Here is a 20,378-nt window from a genome sequence, read left to right as displayed (position 1 = left end):
AGTGTTTCTGCGTTTACACGTCTGCGTTGAGGATAATTTAGTAATTTTCTTGAAGAAAATCATGGACATTAGTTTATGTTATTTTTGCTATTTTTTATCAAAGTCGGAGACTTTTAGCAATTGAGTTAATTGAAACCCACTGGATATAATTATTTTATTTTAAATTATAATTTTTTTTTGATAAATTTTACAAGTGGGGATAACCGGATAAGTTATTTATAGGAGACTATACAAAGTCACTAACTTACAAAGATACTATTAATTTTATCTCATTGTAGTTAGACCTTATCATAATTTTGTTGATAAAATTAAATTATTACTTTGACTTTGATTTGTTCAAGTTTTTCAAAATTATGTAAATAGTGTGTCATTGATGGCAATGGCAGAGCGGGGGGTCAATGGTGATGATGGTGTCAAAATAGTGCTGTAGTGGTGGCAATTGTGGTATAGTGGTATTAGGCATTGGCCACTGGGCATGTTGACAGTAACATGGTTGTGGTAATGACGATAGCCAGAGGTGGTGTGGTAGTAATGGAGATGATTGTAGTTGTGATGGCAAAAGTAATAATAATGATAATGGTGTTTGAGGTACAAATAAACGATGGGATGGAAGTATAAAGGAATGGTGGAAAATGTAAAGTTTTTAGACTCCTAAAACTTGTGGGAAATTATCTCAAGTAACCAATCCACTGTATCAAATTGAGATTTATAGTCAATAATACTAATTTGTAGTAAATCTAACTATAGATACTCAACTGAGCTTTGAACCCCTTAGACTTTTTTGATGTGGATCTGCTCTTACATGAACCTCTAGTTCAAGCTTTAGATCTCCCATATAGATCTATAGTCTATGACTTCAAGACCACCCTTAAAGGTTTAAATTTCCTTTGATGAGTAGTATGCAGCAACTTTAGACTTACCGATTCTTATAGTATATAGACTGTTTTCCAGTAGTGACTTTGAAATGAGAAGGCACAAAACATTTTAGATCTCAAAAGAGAAGTTTTAAAGTCATAACAGAGCGTGTCTTAGGGTTTTCTTTAAATATAATGTCAATTAGATTTGAAACCCTAATCACTTGATGGCCCAATGAGTTGTTAGGTTTTAATTAAAATTCTACAGAAATGCAGTTCCATCGGTTGAACTATCTTATCGATTGGTCGAGTCTATAGACTCTAGGATTTATTTTTAAACAAATTTGTACTTATAGTTTGCCAATTGTTCTAACTTTTAGCTAACAAAAAAATCTTCTTCTTTTTTTAAATAAAAACAACGTTTTTACATCTTTTAGATTATTTGTTGTTAACTTTGAATCTTTTTTTTTTTTTTTTTTTTTTTGCATCATGCATGCATCTTCTTATCAAATAGACCATTTTTCACTGCTACTAAAGGCAACTCAATTTTGGAAATTTTAATACGGATTCAGTATCTATCATACCTTTGTTTGCTTCTTTTTAGAAAAGATGAAATCATGAGTTTACAAAAACAAAAAAATAAAAATAAAAATGACAAGAAGAAGAAGAAGAAATCATGAAAGGATATACATTTCGACCATACCACCATTACGTATAATGTTAACTTAGTCGAAAAACATTAACCATTTGTCATATAAATTTATTAGGGAAAAAAATTAAAACCCAAAAAAAAATTAAATTAAACACACACGTGTGGATGTCCATTAAGTAGCACGTAAAGGTGTCCTTACACTAATGATTCCCTTAACTATTCCACAAGGTATTCCCTTTGGGTGTGGGTTGTTGTTATGTTGTCGCATCGTTGGGTATGGCTAGCCAGCGACCCGTGATTCTTTCTCTTTCTTCCGCTGTAAGCTGCAGAACACGCAAGAAGCATCCCGTGAATTGTGACTTTGTGACAGAGCAATACTATATTACCTAAACATTTTATACAACTTTTACCACAATTAATCATACAATTAATCACGTGGCAAGTATTGAACCTCCAAAAAAAAAAAAAAAAAATTATATAGGTCTATATCTTTGCCAGTCATAACTCATCATATAGAAAGTTGTGCAAATTGATTATAGTACTAGCGTTGTAAAGATGTTAGTTGGGGAAAAAATTTAGGTACTTTGAAAAACATAGAGATGACACCTTCCTCTCATGTTTTTGGTGAATCTGATCATAAATTTAATAAGTAGACATTACTATAAATGTGAGGGAATGAAACACCATTATCTAGGGCCGACCTTAGGCCTAAGCCACTTAGGCCATCACCTAAGGCCCCTACTAGAGAAAGGCCCCCAAATTTTGGTGCAAAAATTATTATTTTTTTAGTTTTTTTGGAAGATATAGGAAAAAAAAATTAGTTTTAAATTTTTTTCTCTACTTTTAAGAAGTTCCAGAATTTAGTAATACTAGAGATAATACAATTTTAAATACATGGGTCTTACAAATATGTGTTACTAATCAATAAATAATTTAGATAGGAAAATGCTAAAAATACCATAAATTTTACTTTAAAGCCTTTACAAATTGACGTGACAACATCGTTCATTCAAATACTTGTTTATTATCTTCTTAAAATGTCACTAATCATATTTATTGCTACATTGTTTGTAAGTTTTTTTTGTAGTAAAATTTGTTATAACTTTGGCATTTAAAAAAAAAAAAAAAACATATTACAAAATACAAAGAACATATTTTGTTATAAAAAAAATATGACATTAAACACTAGTTAAATATTATTTAAGTAATAATAAAAAGACCCAATTTAAATATATTGGCTTAGGCCTCTAAGTTTGTTGGGCTATCCCTACCATTATCCATACTCCAGGAGTATTTAAGAATTACTGGTGAAAGCCAAGATCACCTTTGCTCCCATTTTATGATATCCTCTCTCTCTCTCTCTCTCTCTCTCTCTCTCTCTCTCTCTCTCTCTCTCTCTCTCTCTCTCTATATATATATATATATATTTTTTTTTTTTTTCCTTTTTTTTTTTTGGCAACGAGCTTATGTAATTTAAGGTAAGTTTGATTGGAGGAATGGAAATGTGAAAGGAAATAAAATGGGGATAGAAAAATGGAGGGATATAAGAGATTTATTGTTCTCTCATTTTTTTAAGAGAGTTTGAATCTATGACGTCTGCTTCTAATCATAGTTCTTTATCAAATTGATTTTTTGGTGTAGGCGGGGATTAAACCCTATATCTCTTAATTAATTATCAGAGATTTTACTAGTTGAACTAACTGTAACCCACTATATTTAATGTTCTCTCATGGTGAATGGTTTGGGAGTGGAAAAGTAGAAAAATGCACAACTCTTTTGTTTATGATAGAAAAATATTGTTTGTAAAAGTTTATAAAATAAAATATAAAATAATCATTCCAAACCCTTTTTTTTTTTTTCGAGAAACCAGCCTAGCATGCCAAACACTAACTTCAAGTGAGATAAAATAAAAATAAATAATAAAAAAGAAGTTGACGTTAAATGTTGGGGGAAATATTGAAGAGCAGAATAATAATTGCAATTAGCCCCCTCTCTTCTCTCATGTTTTCTCTCCAAATTGGAGGGCTTAAATTTAGTGGGTCCAAGGAGAAAATTACCGAATCCCACCATTTTTCCCCTTTTTTTATCATTCTTATTTTCACTCCAACTAATTAGATATTTTAACTTATTTATTTATGTATATTAAAAAAAATTACTTTTTTTTTAATAATATAATCCTCGTAATTTCACTTCAAATTGAGAGAATTCATTTTACAATTAAGATTTTATTTTTTACATCTAAAGGTGTATAAATTTTAAATGACATGATAGTCTAAATACCCTTTTATATTTATAATATTTAATATGAACTATTATATGGATCAATTTCAAGAGCATAGGATATTTTTCCAATTTGTTGCAACCATACTTTAACCATAATTTAGCAAAGAGCAATCACCAAAATGCTGAATTAGTTGGTATTCAACAAAACTTTATAATAAGTGAGTGGGAAACTTGAACCTTAAATTCTCTCATTAAGAGAACTAGTTTGTAAACTATGCTTACGCATGAAAACATTCGATAATAATGATAATAAGGTGGTTTTACGTAGGTGAGTGGAGTGGTCATCTCAGCTTTAATGCTGAGTATTATAAATGGACCACTTGATATCAAAATTAAGAAAATTAAATTAAACACATGGCATAAAATTAGATAACAATTATAAAATAATTTGAATTTGATTGTATTTGACTTTAATATAACATGTATGGTTAGGTAATGTGGGGACCGGCCCAGAATAATAGGTTGACTGGGCCCTGAGCCCGTCCGATGAGGCGTTCGTCTGAGGAGGCGTCGTGGTCAGGAATTCTTATTTAGGCCCACGGGCAAAGAGCACATGTCCGAGGAGTAATTCCTCCTCGGACATTCCAAAATCCGGGTCAAGGGTGCGCTCCAGCTACTGTAGTCCTCCCTCCAAGTACGTAAAAAAAAAGGAAACCCCAAAATATCTCAGCAAAAGTTGCCTCCACCACATTAAATGCGCCACAACTACTCTCATAGCCGCATTAATGAGGAGAAGACCCCTAAACAGTGCTACCTTGGCCACTGCAACTCACAAATAACTGATAAGGGTGTCTGATGGAACAGGTGCTCAAGTAGGGGTTTGGATGATCAACAAGTGTCAAGCCTAGATGATAGGAGAGGGCCTATATAATATGTAAAGGTCCTCCAAGAGAAGGGGACGAGAGAAACGGAGAAAAAGAGAGGAGAGAACACTGTAGAGAGTTTTTATTTGCATGAATCTGTGCCCATTAGTCAAGTTTGAGACCTGATCATTTGAGAAGGATTTTTCTTCACTGCTACCTCCTTTTGTTCTTGTCTCTGTATCCCCTGAGCCCATGCAGCAAACCGTTTAAGCTAACTGAATCCAAGTTCTTTAGCCCATACTCTACAAAAAATTCATTGTGTGGGACCTTTTGGGCCAAGATCTGACCTACAAGGATCGGGTCAACTAAAATCGTGTCCCTACAAGTAATATTATTGAATTTTAAGGCTCTTTGCCATTTGTTCATCTTGTTTACACCTATTCCATAACTTTTGTTTGTTTGTTTCGTTTGTTTTGTTTTTTTTTTTTTTCCTTTTCTCTTTTCATTGTGTCCCTCTGTCCATGGCATTTAGGTTTGTTATCCTTGGGCCCTTCCTCTCTTTTCTAAAAGTAAAATCATGCGAAGATTTTACAAGTTAATAAGTCAATTCTTAAACACATACATGGATTCAATTGCATTCATTGTAACAGCATTTGGTAATGTAATATAATAAAATTTATAATAACTCTATCATTTTTCCAATAAAATAAATAAATTCCTTAATTGCATCTATGTGTTAAGTTTAAAAACTAAGACATGAGTTTGTAGAGTTTATTTAGTAAATTTTGTAGTACCATGTCATCACTGACATCACTCTACCATTTTTTTAACAATTGTAAATATATTTATTTGTTGTGATTAGTGCATAAAAAATGACATTAATAGTGGATTTAGATAAAATAATATCACTTTTTTGTTAATATATATGAAAAATTTTCATATTGTTCATTAAACAAAGTTTGGCTTAAAACTTAGTTGGAGACTTAAGTTTTAACCCACGATAAAAAAAAGATGACACGTATCATTGTCATTGCACATGACATGAAGGCATGTTATTTTCTTACTGGTAAGGTTGATTGAGGGGGGAATAGAGGGATCTTGAATAGTGCCTTTGTTTGGTTGGGAGGTAATTATTGTGGAGCTTAGGTTTTTTCTACTCAGGGCCCCATTTCTAGGTGTTTTGTTTTACCTTTATACAAATATCATTTTATATTATCTCACTTTTATTTTCTATCCCAACTAAACAGGCATTAAAGAAAAGTAAATATTTTATATCCCACACTTTTCCATCTCTGAACCAAGTGAAACCTTAGAGCATTCGAATTAGCTAATGTACAATCTTTTATCTATTTTAGTATAAGAACCTATTTTTTTTATTTTACATCCTCAATTTTCAAAATACCCCACATCGAATTATCTAATTTACACTAAGTTTCATTAAAATATTAATTTTATTGATTTTTCTAATTGTTTTTTTTAACAACTACCATTCACACTATTTCTTCATTATCGAGATAAATAAAAAACTAAGGGCATATTATAACTTGCCCACTTGTGATTTGACCGAAATTTAAGTTGTTTACATGTGGTTTGAAATTTGAAATTTTACTCACCTGAGGTTAGTTCAGTTAAATTTTCTTATCTCACATTTGTTAAAAACATGGCTAAATATGTAATTTTGCTTCACTTGTATGTTTCTCTCCTGAAAAAACACAAAAAAAATAAAAGTACAAGATCAAATAATATAAAAAAAAATTCAGTGGAACACTTATATCATAGGATTTCAAACCATCAGCAGACAACTTAAATTTTGGTCAAACCATAGTTGGGTAAGTTGTAATTTTCCCAAAAACTTAATATAAAATGAAGAGATTAAATTCTATAAGGATGAGGTGTAAAACATGGGTTTTACATCATCTAATAAGTGATTGTCATATCAACATTTTACTTAAAATTCAATATATCCTACCACACCTAATAATATCTCGATTGATTCCCAATTTGGTTGGATTTATATATAGGTATTAGCATTGATTGAGTATGATTGTGTTTATTCTTAAATATGTGATAAGATTGTTGAGGGCCATTTGTGGAAGCCTAGGCAGACAGAAAAGCCCAATAATGAGGGCTACAAAGAATTGACAAGATAAATAGCAAAAAACCTATTAGGCCCAAGCGGCAGGAATAATGGATTACAAGCCCAATAAATAAATAAATGGGTCTTGAAGAGGTAAGCGGGCTCAAAGAAGCCAGGAAAGAAAGAAATAGCATCCCATGGGCAGTGTATGAGGTAGAAAAGTGAGAAAGGGCCACCACAGGCCCAAGGCAATGCAAACTAAGAGAGTAAAGGGTTTATGGCAGACCCATGAACCCCAAAGATTAGAATAAGGTTATTGGGCCGGGGAAGTCCAATGAAGTTAGTAAAAAGCCCATGGGAGTGTGGAATTAGCAAACGGGCCGAGCAAGCCTAAAGAAAAGCAATCGGACCGTGGATGCCCAAAGGGACATAGGAGCCCATGAGTAAAAGCAAAACAGTGCCCATGACAGGCCATTGAGAAAATGGATAAACGGCTGACCCAAAAAGAGGTCCAGCAGGATTAAGATATTACGGTAGGAATAACAGTTTAATGTGACAGACAATAAAGAAAATCAAAAGTGGGCCAAAGAAATGTAAGACCCATCACCATACGAAACTCAGCTCCTGAATGGAGCGGGAAACCAAAGAAAAGCCCACATGAAGGGTCAGGAAACGTAGACGGAGAGTCTCCAGATCACGGCAGACGCATGAGCAGCAGGCAGACTCTTGGACATATTTAAAAAGGAAGCACGTGTAAGGCCCAGGCACCACCAGCCTGTACCTAGCCAATATAGGACATGGTGGGGCCATAGGCCAGAGGTAAGAGGTAAAGGGGGTATGGTTTGGTGGTGGGGAGAGAGGAAGAGATCTATTTTGCGCTTCCTGCCCAAGCTCTTTTAGGAGGTACGTCCTGCTGGGATGATAGACCACCCAAAAGAGGCAAGTTTGAGGGGGAACTGTTGGGTGCATGCCTAGAGAGTAAAGAGAGAAAACATTTATACCGTGGCAGGAAGAAGTGTTACGGTATACAGAGGAACAAAACAAACCTACATCTGTCTGGCGAGGGTGGATGTCGCACAAACCTGGTGGTCGGCAAGTACGCCCAGACCAGACAAAGGCGGTTAAGGGGCAAAAAGGTAAAACCTTGGTCACGGCAGACACTATAAAAGAGCCCTTACCATGCCCTGAAAGAGGGATCGAAAAACAAAGTATTTTTACGGAGTGAAAAGAAAAACAGAGCAAGAAAAAAAGAAAAAAGATAAGAAAGAAAACAGAGAAGAAAAAAAAGAAAACTAAGGAAAAAGGAGAGTTAATTCAATAGGCATGCACCAATAGATCGGTTTCCCTCTCTCCCCCTTCAAATCTCACTTTCTTCCAAAACGTAAACAAGGACTCTTTCTTTTTGGGTAATAACCATTCAGGTCCGACTCCCTCAAAGCCATTAATCCCCACGGTAGGATCTTTTTCCTGGGAGATTATTTGCATTGAGAAGAGGCGTTCTCTCCTCTTTGGATTTGCTGCGGTAGACCAAGTTTAAAACTTGATTTATGCCTATTTGATTAGCTAGTATTATTTTCTTTATTTTTCTCTGTGATTGACATCATTATGACTGTAGTCATGCTTTATTAATAGGAAGTACATAGCCATTTATTTACATAGTCAGAGTACTCTATTTTGATTATTATTATATTTGCCTGCCGTAACTCGTCTGCAACAGTTCTGCTTGCCGTAAGTTTACTCCTGGCAGACAAGGCATAAGTTTGTGCACAAACCGGCCCAAGTTGAGTTACAATTGGACCGACCCCAACTCCCTTACTCAAAAATATTTGGGCCTATCACAGTAGGAGGCAGCCCAGCCCATTACCGCAGGAGGCAGCCCAAACCTAGTACACCATACACAAAAAAAAAAAGCCCCTACAAAGATAACATAGCATGTTGAGTTGGAGGGGTAAAACATAGATTTTACACAATATCCTTATAGAATTTAATCTCTAAAATGAATAGTATCACTATATCAATGTAAATTGAGGTTACTGTACTAATCTTGTAAATTTACATAATTATACATTAATTATTTGGGTTATTTTTAAGTAAAATTGTGTAAATTTTTCACATTTTTTTATTTTATATATATATATATATATATATTTATATATGTGAGTTTCTTATAAATTATTCAAAAAAAAAAAAAAAACAATCAAGAAAAATAAGAAGCTCCAAAAAAAAAAATCCCCTCACATCCATGTCAGAGAGCGTGTCCTCCACAAGTTGACCTCACAGCCACCTCCTTTCCAATCCCCAAAAATACATTTCACCGACCCTCCTTCACAAACAGAACTTCATTCAGAGTCAGAGCAGGAAGAAAGTTCCAGAGACCAAAAGAAAAAGATATAGACAAGACAGACCCACTTCCATTTCCATTTCAATGGCTTCGATTCTAAGCACGGTAGGTGCCACGTTGTCTTACAACAAACCACCCATGGAGGGCCTCAAGCAAAGCACGAGAGGAGGGACCCACTTCAAATCCCTGTCTTTCGGTGGTGTCAGTGTGAAGCCTAGGCGCGTGGCGGTGGTGGTGAGAGCGGAGAGTCAGGGTATAAACCCAGAGATAAGGAAGAGCGAAGACAAAGTGGTGGACGCTGTTGTGGTCACTGAGCTCTCTAAGCCACTCACTGCTTATTGCAGGTAAGCCCCATTTTTTTATTTATTTATTTTTTGTGTTCTATAGATTCTTGATTTCTTAGAATATGCATCATCACCTTTTGAGTTTAGGAAAAGTGTGATGATTTTAATTTTTAGACCAGAATTCATTTGTCTGACCCACACAAATTTTCCCATTGTAAAGTTGATGTCCAACTTATTTATAGTCTTAGCTAGTTCTGAAACAATGGGATTACAAGTAGTAGATAGTACTTGATAAAGGGTCAAATTTGGTAGAGCAAAGTTAACTTGTAGAAATTCATGAATTGTTAGTTAGGGTAGCTGGTCCAATTTGCTGGTTTGTCATAAATTGAAATACAACCATGTGGTTTAATTCAATTGGGAACGTAATTTACAGTCTTAGTAGAGCTGTACCTGAAAGCAACTGTGTGATTTTTTATTTTTTATTTTTGGGGATGGGAGTTTTGTGTGATGCTTATTGGTGTAGAGAGGCCAGGTGTTGAATGCGGTGGTAAGGGAAGTTTTTTTCCAGCAGATTTGAAGTCTGAGAAGTAGGTGAAGGTGAAATTGCCTTATTGATGTGGGATTAATTGATATTGAAGAGATGGGATTTGAATGGCCACAAAATGGCTTGTTGATTCATAGCTGAGAATTTCAAGTTTGGGGCTCAGTAGCAAACTTTTTTAATCTTTTCAGTGCTCAACTACAACCCAGTGTCATCCCCGCTGCTTCACAGTTGAGATTTTTGAGTCTGGGGATTAGCTGCTTTTCTCTCTTAAACAGAGATTTTTAATGAGATTTGTGAGAAATGTTTGTGAAAATTTTGATTTTATGCGGAAAAAATCTGTGATTTTTGTGTGAAAGAATTGTGGTTTGTTTGTATGCGAGAGTGAATGACAGATGAGAGGATGCTGACAGATTTTTGTGTGAAAAAATTGAGATTTGTTTGTATGTGAAAGAGGAATCTGATAGAGAAGATGCTGAAATCGGGAAAATTGTGGATGGATAGAGAAGGAGTCCGGTTAATGTATGCCCTTAGGGCATATATTATCAATCCATTTTAGGAAACTTTTTATGAGAAATTATAAAATCTGTAGCCTTTTCAATTTCCCATAAAAGGTTTCCTAACTAACATATGCCCTTAGGGCACATGTTAGTAAATAGAAGAAGTAGGGGTTTTAGTTAGAATGTAGCCAAAACTTTGCTGAGCCTGATGTCAGGAAGGTTCTGACATCAGACATAAAGTTTTATTTATTTATATTTACTTCTAAATTGATAGCAGTCTGTTTAGATTTGAAAAATGTTTAATAACAAATTTGAGAAGTTTGGAACCATTCAGAAACAGCAACATTAAGATCTCATGCTGATGCTTTAAGCTGCTCTTTTGTTGCACTTCTTAGTTGTGGCGGATTTAGGGTCATTAGTGCTTTTTGTTTTTTGGATTTCACTGGTGATGCGTAATACTAGCTTAATTATTGGAATACTGGATTTTGGGGGGGGGGGGGGGTTGGGGGCTTGGGGCTTGGTATGGGGGGAGATTGTCATTTTGCTGTTCTTAACTTCCACAATTATATTGAGCTAACAATGGCAGAATGAAAAGGAGGGCAGAGAAAATATAAGCCTGTGTAAGTATATCAGCAACACTGAATGAATTACAAAGAGTAGTGGCTCATTATATAGAGCTGTACAATAAGCTTAGGCTTTTGACACCAAAACCATTCTAATGAATCCCTAAAGTTTGGAATCAGTTACACTTAATTATGCCCACAATTCAAGGTGCTTTTAGCAGAAAATATCTCATTGAGAAAGCTCCAGATATCCAAGATGTGCAGAACGAAGAACAGGGAAGAAGATTAGCTGACTTGTACATGTGTGTTATCAAAATGGTGTCATCAGATTTAGTGAGTAAATGCCCTTCAAAATGACGCCACTCAGCTTAAGAGAATAAACTCTAATTTATCCAAAACATCACTGATTGTATTAAAATATACGCTGCCGTTTTGTAGCTGACCTGGAATATAACCGTTAGAAGCATCTGTTCTTCTATAGTTCTATCAAATAACCCAATACAGAATATTATCATGTTCAAAAAGATATCACAATGGCACATCATTCTCTTTGTATAACTTGGTTTATGATGCAGCAACACTAATTTTATAACATTTTTCATAGGAAATTCAAAATCTGATCATGTTATCAGACCACAAACAGCTTAGATAGCTTGATAGGCAAATAGTGCAATAAATTTTTATTAACATGTAGAGCAGCATTCTTAGGGTAAAGAATGCAAAAAATTATATTAACATCATAACATGTAGCAGCATTCCTTGAGCACTTGTTCGATGTTATGCCCGCATATTAGCCAAATTATCCAAACTTTTTAAGTATTTGTTGTCTTGTTTCTTGCAGGTGTTGGAGGTCAGGGACTTTCCCTTTGTGTGATGGAAGCCATGTCAAGCACAACAAAGCTACTGGGGACAATGTTGGACCGCTGCTCTTGAAGAAGCAGTAAAAGTAATATGATGCCTCTTATCTTTGTAGATTATCTGTCATGTTGAACTTGAAAGCTGAAAATTCTAAATAGGCGTTTGATGAATGGTGTTTATCATACTTTATTGAGCTCTTTTGTGTGTTATTGATTAACAAAAAATATTGTCACATAAACATCATAAAGGTCGGATAGATTATTTATGAATAATTGCTAAAACCTTGTTGGATGACCCGTGACCAAGCTAGATTAGAATTGGTTGTCCCTGGTATCCGCTTGGAAAGCATGCCCATAGTCATAGACTAGGAGTACCTTGGGACTTTGGATGAGCTTTACTAATAAAAGCATTGTAGAAAAAGAAGGGAAAAGGCTCTCTCTTTTTGGTGTGGGATTCGCCAAAATAAGTCGAAAAGTTGGTTTTTTTTTTTGGGCTTGCCAAACCCTCGTATAAGTTTGTTGTTGGACAAGTTACAACTTCATAGGCCATCACAAAAATTGTTGTTAGCCCAAAACAGTACATCCCTGCTGCTATGACTATGAGTTAGCTTGTCAAATATTCAACCAAATTCCAGCCCATAATTCATACTTTGAAGTTAACAGTGTAATTCTACGAGAATAACTATGCTCCATTCGAGTTCTTTCTTCCTGACATCAGTCTCCTTCACAGTGCAACTGTTTTTCTGTGAAGTAGTTTTCATTGATCATCCAGCTGATGAGGAAGCTAAACATGGGCCGTTCTTGTTATAACTTATAATTGTAAGTCTGAACGATAATTCATGCGAGTTATATAAAATGTCTTAAGTATGAAATGAAGGTTAAAATGTGTAGAATTTCCAAGTAGTGTGTTGAAGTTTGAGAATGATTTGTGTCAATTAAACAGGTCCGGGTGGAATCAATGAGACCAGTATGTAAGCAACTATTAAGAAGTAAGAACCTTAGTAGTTGGTAGTGGTACTGATTAAGAGAGAACATAAAGTACAGTACATAAATTCTACTTCTTTTGTCCCCTCTCAGAGCAACCATGAAAACCCAAAAACTACTGAGGTGAAGGGTCCCGCTAGCTTCCTCAAAAGAGCTCTATGGGTCCTTCAACATTATGAGCATATTGTCTTTACTTGCTTTATGAAAGGGCGAACGAACGTGTAAATCATTCTCACAATTGGTTGTTGACGACAATAAGCTATTCTTTGAAGCAGAATAAAAAAAAAATAATAGAAATAGAAGCGGTGTTTAAAACAAGACACTTTAATCATATAATTGGATGCTACTTGCTAAAGTAAAAAGCTTTATTGCTCATTGGATGCCAGAGGAGAATATTAAGAACCCATTATGGGTCTTCATCTGATCTCCTCCTCCACCCGGTGTCTTTAAAGTCAATGTTGATGGGTCTTCATCTGATCTTGAAGAGTCATCCAGCGTTGGGGTCATCATCAGGGACTGCAAAGGCCAAACCGTTGCTGCCTTCTGTAAGCCTCTTCAGTCCCATTACACGGCCGATCTGGTGGAGGTGTTTGCAATGGAGCAAGGTATCTTGCTTGCTCAAGAGTTACAACTCCCCAAGGTTATGTTTGAAAGTGATGCTCTCTCAGTGATCAATGCCATCAATGAATCTGCCTTTGGAACCCCTCACGGACATATTATTCAGGACATTTCTCATGCTCATCAATCCTTTGTTTTCTGCTCCTTCAGGCACCTCAATCGGGCTTTTAATGGTGCTGCCCATGCGCTGGCCCAGTTTGCCCGTTGTAATAGGACTGTCCACGTGTGGAAAGGGGTTACCCCTTCTTTTCTAGATCCTATTGTACAAGCTGATATGCAGCATTAACCTGCTTGGCAAATTCTATTTGTATCCTCCTTTTATTTGCAATGCAATACTATTTTCTCTTCAAAAAAAAAAGTGAGCAGTGACAAATTGCTAAACAATTCAAAGGTTTAGGGAAGAAAAGTGATGAAACGTGTTTTATTATCATCCTACACTATTTTCTTAATATACGCACTCATTATTCCAAAGCCAGATGGGTGGACTTGGAATATTTCTTGGTCTCGCACTCATTGGATTTATTTGATTGAAAACCATGACAATTGACTTTGGTTAAATTGAATTCAAAACTGAGTCGTGGGCAAGTTAGAAAAACTTTGTGAAAGGGGATGTGTTTGGTTTTCCTTTTCCTTGCTGCATCCCTCAAAGCAGAGCTCCATCTTTTCACCTGGTTTTTATGACCATTCTGAAGTGCTTCCCGATATTTCCCCCAGGGCCGGCTGAAGCTATAGGCCATTTAGGCCACCGCCTAAGGCCCCACTTCTAAGAGGGCCCCCAAATAATAATAATAATATATTATATAATATTACTTCTTTATTTGAGAAAAAAAATTTACAAACAGCCATCACCAAATCCCAACAGGCCATGAAGGCCCGTTTCTCATAGAGGCCTGTTTCTCACCCAAAAAAAAAAAAAAAAATAGAAGAAGATTTCAAACGGCCATCACCAAATCCCATCAGGCCATGAAGGCCCGTTTCTCACACAGAAAAAAGCTGAAGTGACAATGTGACATGAAGGCTAATCCCATCAGACCATCACCAAATCTTTAGCTTGCAGAAGAAAAGATTACAAACGGCAGAAATGTTTAGCTTACAGAAGAAAAGATTACAAAAGGCAGAAAGAAGAGACAAATAAGAAAAGAAAGAAAAAAGAATGAACAACAAAAACACTTACTCTCTGACTCTATCTATCTTGATTCTAAAAAAAACACTCATTAGTTGGCTTACTCATCAACTGGTGTTGGCAATAAACTTGGTGTGTTCATTGAAGGTTCGTTTTTTGTTTTCTCTTCCTTTTGTCTCTTTCATCTTCTTCATGTTTGCTGCTGGGTGTCTCGGTTTTTTTTTCATGGGTGTCTGGGTTTTTTTTTTTTTTTCTTTTGAAGAGGAGTTTGCTCACGGGTGTCTGGGTTTTTTTTTTTCTTTTTGGCTGAACTTTAGTTTGGTTGTTGTACTAGTAACTTTTTTTTGTTTGTTCTCTTAAATTTAGATTTCTTTAGATTCCTTTAGATTTCTCTAGAAGCCTTTTGAATGTTCTGAATAGTCAATAGACCCACTTAAAGAGAAAAGAGATTAAAGTATTGATTCTAAGAAGTTCTAGTCTTACACGTTTTTATTTTTTTTTTTTTTTTTTTTTTTTTTTCTAAGAAATCAGATTAGTGGTATGGAAGTTAAGGTCACGTTCTCTTCTTTTTTTTCTTTTTTTTTTTAAGAAATCAGATTTAGAGGGATAATGAGCTGGTCTTAATCTTAGTGGATCAAGTTGAGTCCTACACATTTTACTAGTGGGCTAGTGTTAGTGTTAGTGGATCCAATCAAGTTGAGTCCTACACATTATGCTAAAAAAAAGGGTTTACTGCTACACAAAAAAAAGAGTATTAATGACAAAATTATAAATTTAGAATAATTTACTTTGTATTAGTATTAATTTTAATTTTTTTGTGCAGGTTTAAAATATAAAGTGATCATATTAAGTAAAGCTGCAATTGTGCTTTTGATAAAACAGGTTCTATTGTTTTATACATTAAATTTATATTATTCTAGTTAAATTGTAATTTTTTTATTTATTATAGATTGTGTTTCATTTATTCATAAATATTTTTTAATTACAAATGTCTACTAGAAAATATCTATCTGAATATGAAAAACAAAACCAAAAAAAAAAAAAAAGACAAGAGAAGAACTAATTAAAAAAATATATGAATTTATAATTAAATATAATAAAAGGCCCCGTTTAAAGCTTTCGCCTAGGGCCCCCAAATTCGTTGAGCCGGCCCTTCTGCTCTCGCACGTCGGATGGAGACACATGGTAGAAAATAGGCAGCACCCTTTGCTTAAATTTCTTTATGCATTCCATGATCTTCACGAGCTCATCGTGGCACCATTTTGAAGTAGCGTAGTTTTTTGAAAACACAACAATAGCAATTCCTGATGTCTTGATTGCCTTCATCAGCTCATTCTGAATAAATACACCTCTGGGGAGGTTTTTGTCGTCTCTATAGTCTATACGCACAAATCATTTTCCCATCTAAAGCTGCAAAGAGATGGTCGGTAAAACTTGTGCGGGTATCTACGCCATGAAAACTGATGAAGACGTCATATTTCCATGTTAGGACGTTTCTTTGTATAGATGAAGAAGCACGGGGTTCTTTTTCTCCTACTCCTTATTACGCCGAAATGAAGAAGCAAAATCGTAGAGCATGATGGGCACGACAAAGGGCAATAGGGCGAAATTCAGTAATACTGTCTGGTAAGTAGTAAGCCTAATTTCACCCATTATTGCAAAAACACACCAAATTGAAGTAAACTATTCTCTCTCTCCCTCTCTCTATGGGTAATTCTACCATATTCCCAAAAAAAGAAATACGGTACCATTAGTATGTATCCTCTTATATCATGTTACCAAAACATCACATTTGATTGGTTCATTTTCATATTGTGCAGTTCCAATATCACATGTGACAGTTCTTTTATCATATTTGATGACTTTTTTTTTTAATATCATATTTGACGGTTTCATACTGGCATTGTACAGTTTCAACATCACATGTGACAGATCTTTTGTCACATTTGGTGGTTCTCTTATTTTTTCTCATATTTGACGGTTCCATCCTCACATTGTGTAGTTCCAACATCACATTTGACAGTACTTTTGTCACATTTGGTGGTTCTTTTTTTTTTTCTCACATTTGAAAGTTCCATCATTACATTGTGCAGTTCCAACATCACATGTGCAGTTTTTTTAATCACATTTGGTGGTTTCCTTATTTTTTTTTTCTCACATTTGATGGTTTCATCCTCACATTGTGCAATTCTAACATCACATGTGACAGTTCTTTTGTCACATTTGGCGGTTCCCTTATTTTTTTTCTCACATTTGACGGTTCTATCCTCACATTGTACAGTTCCAATATCACATTTGATAATACTGTTGTCAAATTTGGTGCTTCCCTTTTTTTTTTCCTCACATTTGATGATTCTATTCTCACATTGTGTAGTTCCAACATCACACGTGACAGTTTTTTTGTCACATTCGGTGGTTCTTTTATTTTTTTTCACATTTGACGGTTCTATCCTCACGTTGTACAGTTCTAATATCACATTTGACAGTACTTTTATTACATTTGATGATTATTTTTTCTTCACATTTGATAGTTTCATCCTCACATTGTACAAACGCTAAGCAGAGATTGTCTGACGTAAAGTCATCTCCACGAGGGAAGAATAACGACCAAAGTCACCTACGGGTGGACGGTCCAAAGTAAAATCATCGTTAACAAGGAAGGACTATGAATAAAGTCGCCTATGGGTGGATGATCAAATGCAAGTCATCCCCAAGCAGGAAGGATGAAAATCTAAGTCTTTCTACCTACAGGGGGGACGAACGGACAAACCAAGCCACCCATGAGTGCCTTGGTATATATATATATATATATAAAGTCTTCCTATATATGGGGTAGACAGAAGAACCAAGCCACCAATGAGTGCCTTGATAAAAGATCTAAGTCTTTCTACCTATGGGGTGGACAGACGAACCAAGCCATCCACGAGTGCCTTGGTATAAAATTTTAAGTCTTCCTACCTACAAAGGGGATGGACGGACGAATCAAGCCACCCACGAGTGCTTGGGTAAAAAATCTAACTCTTCCTACCTATAAGGGGGATGAAGGGACAAACCAAGCCACCAATGAGTGCCTTGGTAACCGGAAACTAGATAGTACTTGACAGACGAAGGAATGAAGTTCTTAAACCTTCCCATCCATTTAAAAACATACATGGATTGTCAGATCAACGATCGTCAAACCAAGTCACCAAGGTGACAAATGATCCAAGGGATCCTTCAAAAATGATTGAGTTAAGTCAACAATCCTTTATGCCACCAGGGTGACAAATAAACAAAGTCACTTGGGTGACGAATGAACAAAGTCACTTGGGTGACGAATGAACGAAGTCACTAGGGTGACAAATGATCCAAGGGATCTTTCAAAGATTATTGACTCAAGTAAAGATTGTCTAACTAAGTCAGCAAGGTGACGAATGATCCAAGGGACCCTCCAAAGACGATTGACTCAAGTAGCAATCCTCTAACCATGTCACTAGGGTGACGAATGAGCCACGTCATAAAGGTGACGAATGGTCCAAGTCAGCAGAGTGACGAGCGATCTAAGTCACTAAGGTGACGAATGATCCAAGGGATCCTCCAATGTTGGTCGACTTAAGTAACGATCCTCCATTTAAGTTGCTAAGGTGACCCAAAAAACTAACAAATCATTGATATGCATAAGTGGTGGTCGTCCGATCATAGTACACTAAATGCTCATGGAATGGAGGGTAAGAAATAGAGCCCCTAACATTCTACGATTACAATGCATCCCTTCATATTCCATGCTTGTCCAAACTGATAGAGAATACTTTCACCATCTTGAAAAATTTTCAACACCCTAAAGTCTTTGGTCACCAAAGGTTGTTAGGTACCTTCCCTAACACCATGTGACACATTTCGCTCTGACGGTCAACACATATTAAGGGGTTGTTGAGTACCTTCCTTGACCCCACGCGACACACTCCGCTTTGATGGTTGTCACGTATCAAGGTGTCGTCAGGTACCTTCCCTGACATCACACGACACATTTCGCCCTAATGGTCATCACTTATCAAAGGGTCATCAGGTACCTTACTCATTGCCTAGAACAACATAGACACTAACTTGTCTAAATCGACGAGACACATTGGATAGATGACCCATTATACTCGTCCAATCAATAGACTAACTTGCTTAGTGATATCATAGCAATGCTCAGAGGATCACTTATCTGGTGCATTGTGCGACCAATGAGTTGACCATGATCGATGACCAAGTACATTGATGGGTGTTTGGTTACTTATTTGAGCCATATTACCTACGGGGTGAATTGACGACCAAGGACACCGACAGGTGCCTAGTCACTTATTCGAACTGTCCTACCTACGGGGAGGAACGATCACCAAGGTCACCAACGGGTGCCTGGTCACTTATTCAAACTGTCGTACATGTAGGGTGGATTGACGACCAAGGACACCGCCAGGTGCCTAGTTATTCATTAAAACTAAGTCCTACCTATGGGGTGGACTGACAACCAAGAACATTGATAGGTGCTTGGCCTTATAAAAACTAAGTTCTATCTATAGGGTGGACCAAAGACTAAGGGCATCGACAGGTGCCTAGTCATTCATTAAAACTAAGTCCTTCCTGTGGAATGGATCAACGACTATGGACACTGACGGGTACCTAGTCATTTGCTAAAAAATAAACCCTACTTACAAGGTAAACTGATGTATTTCGCAACCCATTGGGTATCCTGACGACCACAAAATATGGGGCAGCTAATAAGGAATATTTTAACCGAGAAATTTTATAACTCCTATTACCCTTTGGGTTCATTAACTTTCGGGTTGGAAAGTACCTGTCGGGTCCATTTAGCCTTCGGGTTGGAAAGAACCCGTTGGGTCCATTTACCCTTTGGGATGATTATGACGCGACATCGGCCATGCTCTCCACTCATATTCACCATTGGGTAGGAAAGTACCCATTGAGTTACCCAATACTGATGATGGATTACACTAAGTCCCACACCGTTTGCATGTTCCCCATTCATGCATCCCTATATGGAAAGAATTTGCACACTATGTCCAAAAATCCTTCTACATATTCGTATCCTCCTAGTATGGGAAGTAGAGCCCTAAGATCCTGGAACATTAACTCCATATCTTTCATACAAGGAAAGATCCTATGTTTAAAGGATCTTGGTTAGCCCTACACCATTATATAAGCACCAACTTTCCTCTTCTCCAAGGTACGTAAAAAAAATTCCCTAACTCTCACACTTTTTGAGTTATTGGAGATTCTTCTATCACTAACTTAACATTCGAAGGGTTTTTGACCGACACCCTATCGGTGCTCTCTGTAAGTTCTTCACCCTTTTGTTCTTCAGGTACTCGATTGGCATGCGTGTGGATGATTAGTTCACTAACAATTTTTTTGCATCATCAGCATTCAACATAACTTCTTTTTTGAGGTCCCAGCTGATTAAACTAATAGTATTTTTTAATTTTTTTTTTCAAATGCAATTGGGAACCGTCTCACTTAAGCGAGTTAAGGGTCCGTTTGGTTGGAGATTTTTAGTATTGTTGTTCAGTTTTCAGTGTTGTGGAAATACGTATTTGACTGTTATAAAAATACGTGTCAGAAGTGTTATTATTATTTAGGGTCTGTTTGGTTGTGTTGTTTAAACATCAGTTTTCGTTGTTTAAACAACATAACACATATTTTCACAAGACGTTTTTATCTACACGTATTTTCACAATACTTAAATAACGTTACTAGAAAAATATTACTAAACGGACCCTTAAATATTGAAAACTGTTGTTTAAATACTGGTATCAAACAACTCTTTAATCTTCCAAGCAGCGTTAAACGAGCCTATCCATAAACGAGCCTATTCAACTTTTTAGTTTATTACCTTCTCTTTAAATAATAGTTAAG

At 35.9% G+C, this 20,378-nt stretch overlaps 1 protein-coding gene across 1 annotated transcript; it reads left to right on the top strand.

Moving 5' to 3' along the window:
- Positions 1-8,900: 8,900 nt before the first annotated feature.
- LOC115969930 (CDGSH iron-sulfur domain-containing protein NEET) lies at positions 8,901-12,038 on the top strand. The gene is made up of 2 exons (XM_031089571.1): positions 8,901-9,354; positions 11,740-12,038. Exons 1-2 carry the CDS (start codon positions 9,095-9,097, stop codon positions 11,840-11,842), a joined length of 363 nt encoding a protein of 120 aa, XP_030945431.1. The 5' UTR covers positions 8,901-9,094; the 3' UTR covers positions 11,843-12,038.
- The last annotated feature ends 8,340 nt before the right edge of the window (positions 12,039-20,378 follow it).

Source organism: Quercus lobata, chromosome 12 (genome assembly GCF_001633185.2).
Source record: "Quercus lobata isolate SW786 chromosome 12, ValleyOak3.0 Primary Assembly, whole genome shotgun sequence".
NCBI classification, from domain to species: Eukaryota; Viridiplantae; Streptophyta; class Magnoliopsida; order Fagales; family Fagaceae; genus Quercus; species Quercus lobata.
The sequence above is the reverse complement of the archived record's forward strand: the minus strand, read 5'-3'. Positions and strand labels throughout refer to the sequence as shown.